This window comes from Metopolophium dirhodum, chromosome 1 (genome assembly GCF_019925205.1).
Source record: "Metopolophium dirhodum isolate CAU chromosome 1, ASM1992520v1, whole genome shotgun sequence".
NCBI lineage: Eukaryota > Metazoa > Arthropoda > Insecta > Hemiptera > Aphididae > Metopolophium > Metopolophium dirhodum.
Genome location: NC_083560.1, coordinates 109,623,303 through 109,627,385, shown reverse-complemented (window position 1 = coordinate 109,627,385; position 4,083 = coordinate 109,623,303). Strand labels below are relative to the sequence as shown.

Genomic DNA, 4,083 nt, shown 5'->3' with positions numbered 1-4,083 from the left:
AAAGTATTTTCGAAATCAGTTCAGTAGTTTCGAAGTTTATCCCGAACATAGGGGAAGACGGGGTATTACCGTATGCGGGGCAAAATCGTATTATCGGAATGTTATCAATAATTGTTATCATGGAGGTAAACTGAAGACACCGATTTGAAACGTTTTGTTTGCTTATCTATTGAATATGATAGTGCACTTGTTTTGATATCACGTTTTTAAAATAAATATGTTTTATGTTTTTACTTTCAATTACTAAAATATTATCAACATTTCAAAGAGTGAATTTTTATATGCGAAAAAATTGTTCAGGTATGTCATATTTATTATTCAATAGCTAATGAAGTGTAATTTACATTTGTTGTATAAATGCATTCATTTATTAATTTAATGTTTGATATAAAGCTCGAAAACTTTTAATAGTCTTGTGGGGCAAAATCGTATGGGGCAAAATCGTATGGTTATACACTGTACGGTTTTACTACGTTGATATTTTGACAATTGCTATGGTTGAATTTAAACAATTTATTAGTACCTATTGAATTGTTTTATTTTTCTTAGTATGGTTCGTAATTATATTCGGAAATCAAACAGACAATCATGGTTGGAAGATGATATGAAAATGGCTGTATTAGCTGTGGTGGAAAGAAGTTTGACTTATGATGCTGCGTCTATTCGTTATGAAGTTCCTCGTTCAACGTTACAGGATCGAGTCAATAAAGTTAAAGAAGGAAAATTAAATGTACAACAGTGTGGATTAAAAGGTATATATTTTAATGATTACACAATATTATGGTAATTAGTTTGATATAGGTATTATTACAGAAAATTTCTTATTAAGAAAACCAATTTTTTTCTACTGATATTAGATAACATATTATTTAGTTATAAGGGGGTGCTTATTGTAAACTTGTCAATTATGTGCTGAAATAATTGTTTTCAATTAAAAGTATAATTTTTTATTGTTATAGCTTTGGGACATTATCAAAAAGTATTTTCAATCGAACAAGAAAATGTTCTTGTACAATATTTAAAAGACATGGAAAGTCGTTTGTTTGGCTTAACACAAAATCATTTTAGAAAAATGGCCTTTGAACTTGCCGAAAGAAACAATATTGCTCATAATTTTAATAAAACAAATGGTTTAGCAGGTGAATTAAGCAATGATTATTTTTATTTATATATTTTAAAGTTTATTGTTATATTATCTTTTAATTTTTTTTATGTAGGTCAAGATTGGTTAAAAGGCTTTTTATTAAGGCACCCAGAGTTGTCAGTACGGATCCCAGAACCAACTTCAGCTGTGAGAGCTATGGGCTTCAATCGACCGGTGGTGAATAGTTTTTATGATTTGTTAAAAAAATGTTATGAGACTCATCACTTTAAGCCAGAACAAATTTTTAATGTTGATGAAAGTGGATTGTCAAATGTAGCCAAAAGTAGAGCCAAAATAATTTCCCAAAAGGGACGAAGACAAGTTGGCAAACTGTCATCAGCTGAAAGAGGTCAAAATGTTACAGTGACAATTTGTTTTTCAGCATCGGGTTCATATATTCCCCCATTATTAATATTCCCTAGAGTCAGATTAAATCCAGATTTTGAAGAAGAAGCACCACCTGGATCATTGGTTGTTTGTCATCCATCAGGGTGGATGCAATCCGAAATATTTGTGCAGTGGCTTCATCATTTTATTAAGCATACACATCCCACAAAAGAAAACCCTATTTTATTGCTTTTAGATGGTCATGTTACTCATGTTAAAAACCTTGAAGTTATAGATGTAGCCCGCAAAAATAATATAGTTATCATTTGTTTTCCTCCCCATACAACTCACAAATTACAACCGTTAGATGTGAGCTTTATGGGTCCACTCAGTACATACTATAGCCAAGAGTTAGATTTGTGGTTACTTAACCACCCAGGCCAAGTTGTTGGTCTTCGCCACATTTCTAAAATTTTTCGTGAGGCATATCTAAAAGCAGCAACTCCTAAAAATGCAATTTCTGGTTTTAGAAAAACTGGTATAGCTCCATTTAATTCAGACATATTTGACAATTCTGACTTTGCTCCAGCTGAAACTACCAATAATATTGAAATGTCATTAGATACCCAAACACAACCTTGTTGTTCAGCTGATAATAATAGTGCTCTTGCATTATATTCTACTCCCCAACCTAGTTCCTCTGCTAATACATTGAATACTGAACAACCTGCAGATAATGTTCAAAATGCAGCTGTTTCATCTTTATTGTCTCAAAGTTTGGTATTAGAAACACCACATACAACTTTTTCTTCAAATGAAAAACAGATTTTTACTATATCTCCAGAAATTATTTTGCCAATACCAAAAGCTCAAAATATTAACAGATCATCAAGAAGAAGAGGAAAGACAGCAATTATCACTGAAAGTCCATACAAAAAAGAACTCCAAGAAGCTAAAGAAAACAGCAAACCACTGCCAAAGAAAAAACAAAAGAAAAATAATATTAAAAAAAGATTATTCACTTCTACAGATGAAGAAGAAATTCACCCCAAAAAGCTATGTGTTTCAACTGATGATGATGACAGTGCCGACGAAGAGTGTATATATTGTAGTATGCCATACAAAGAAGACTCAAAGGGAGAGAAATGGGTTAAATGTATAAATTGCTGTAGATGGTGTCATGAGCTTTGTGGAGGAGTTGATAACTGGAAGACCTACATTTGTGATCTTTGTATAAAAAAAAAATAAGTAAAACATTATTGATTAAGGTAATTTTTATTTCTTATAAGAAAAAAAGGTTTTGTTTTATTTTTATATTACATATTGTTTACTATATTTATATGCTAGGCAGGCATAATGTTAAGTTTTGTTATTATTTTTTTTTGAAAAAGTTATAAAAAGTTTTTGTTTTTTTAATATTTACATATTATTTTATGTTTACCTACTATATTTATGTGCTAGGCAGGCATAATGTTAAGTTTCATTATTATTTTTTTTGGAAAAGTTATAAAAAAGTTATTTTGGTATAATAATTTATATTTCTTATAAAAAAATAAGGTTTTGTTTTATTTTTATGATTATAATAAACTGTTTATGTTCTAGCTAGAATTGCCAAAAAAATTTATCATATTAAATTTTGTTATTATTTTTATTAAAAAGTAATTTTGTGTGGTCATTTTTATTTCTTATATTAAAAGAAGATTTTGTTTTATTTTAATAACTTTATAGGTACTTAGGTAAGTTGTATTTGTTGTACTACTGCCAATGGGAGCAGGTTTTATCGCATATTGTATTGTGTTATTAATTTGTTGACATTTTGAAGAATTGAAAACAATGTTTAGGTACATTTTTAATTAATGAAAATGAAATCATACATAGCTTACTACCTACTGCCTAATTTTAGTTAAACTTTATAAATGAATTAAACAAAAGACCAATACCAATTAATAATTTACCAATAAATATAATGAACTGTGTTTTGGTATAAAAAATTATCCTCATACGATTTTGCCCCAGGGTACATACGGATTTACCCCGCACCTGGGGTAAATCCGTATTTTTCCCAAAAAAAGTAAAACGCAAATTAGACACATTTAAAAAAAAAAAATACAAAAAAGTTTCGAATAAAAGTTATAGACCATAAGTTGTTCTATATATACCAGTTTAAAAAATTTAATTTCGTTAAAAATTACATGATTCATAAGCCATGGAAGCTTAACCGTACGGTACTGCCCCGCCTTCCCCTACAAACAAACGCTATCATTTTATATAATTGTATAGATAAAAATGAATGTTTGTGTGTAGATTAGACCTCTGGGAAGAAGATAGGTTAATTTAAAAAGTGTTAAATTTGTTTTTTTTTATTCATCTGATTTTAGTACGGTTGCGTGAGGATTTTGTATTAATTGATTATATTAATCCTCCGTAGGTGGAATTAAGTAAAAATTACAAACTTGGTACAATTTTGATATTTTAGAGTTAAATCATACACTTACGTACAAACAGCACGGGGTCCGCGTCCCGCGATCTACCGCAGGTATATTGCTTACCTGATAATATACTGCTGCGGATCAGAATTTTTAAGCAAACAGCAACAGAAAAGTTAAGATAAA

At 29.6% G+C, this 4,083-nt stretch overlaps 1 protein-coding gene across 2 annotated transcripts; it reads left to right on the top strand.

Annotated features, from left to right (window-relative positions):
• The first annotated feature begins 226 nt into the window (after positions 1-226).
• On the top strand, positions 227-3,703 carry LOC132934644 (uncharacterized). Of its 2 annotated transcripts, none has more exons than XM_061000972.1 (3): positions 227-300; positions 550-752; positions 960-3,703. In XM_061000972.1, the coding sequence occupies exons 2-3, from the start codon at positions 551-553 to the stop codon at positions 2,717-2,719; spliced, it is 1,962 nt and encodes a 653-aa protein (XP_060856955.1). In that variant the 5' UTR covers positions 227-300; position 550; the 3' UTR covers positions 2,720-3,703. The 2 variants fall into 2 exon arrangements, with proteins under 2 accessions (XP_060856955.1, XP_060856956.1); XM_061000973.1 differs by having other exon boundaries at positions 262-752; positions 960-1,139; positions 1,218-3,703.
• Positions 3,704-4,083: the final 380 nt, after the last annotated feature.

Excerpts from the sequence above, each read along its gene's own strand:
- LOC132934644 (XM_061000972.1), top strand. The coding sequence starts at position 551 with ATGGTTCGTAATTATATTCGGAAATCAAACAGACAATCATGGTTGGAA. Across the intron at positions 753-959 it reads ACAACAGTGTGGATTAAAAG|CTTTGGGACATTATCAAAAA; the intron begins GTATATATTTTA and ends TTATTGTTATAG.